General features: G+C 47.4%; 1 protein-coding gene across 1 annotated transcript in view; it reads left to right on the top strand.

Annotated features, from left to right (window-relative positions):
- LOC119587034 (proton channel OtopLc-like) overlaps positions 1-257 on the top strand; it is a gene marked incomplete at its 3' end in the record, with an annotated part of 4231 nt that extends 3974 nt beyond the window's left edge. The window contains 1 exon segment of the mRNA XM_037935781.1: positions 139-257. Within this exon segment, the coding sequence (XP_037791709.1) occupies positions 139-257 (119 nt within the window).
- Between the last annotated feature and the right edge of the window lie 34 nt (positions 258-291).

Genomic DNA, 291 nt, shown 5'->3' with positions numbered 1-291 from the left:
ATGGGTATGTTGTAAGCATATATAACAACTACTAACTCCTCCCCCTCCCCCATCAAAACATCCGAAAACTATCAAAAGATACTTAAAAAAAAAGAAACTATTCCTCCCACAACTTACCAATACCAACACCTCCAACAGGAAATGTGGACGCTACTGTCTCACCTCACCCTCCCCTTCGCCCTCTTCTACCGGTTCCATTCGTCCGGCTGCCTGGCTAACATGTGGCTGGTCATCTACGACGTGGATGAAGTGCACTGGCTAACATGTGGTTGGTGGTGGCTGTAGTGTGGA

The sequence above is a fragment of the Penaeus monodon genome, chromosome 22, assembly GCF_015228065.2.
Source record: "Penaeus monodon isolate SGIC_2016 chromosome 22, NSTDA_Pmon_1, whole genome shotgun sequence".
In the NCBI taxonomy this organism is placed as follows: Eukaryota; Metazoa; Arthropoda; class Malacostraca; order Decapoda; family Penaeidae; genus Penaeus; species Penaeus monodon.
The sequence above is the reverse complement of the archived record's forward strand: the minus strand, read 5'-3'. Positions and strand labels throughout refer to the sequence as shown.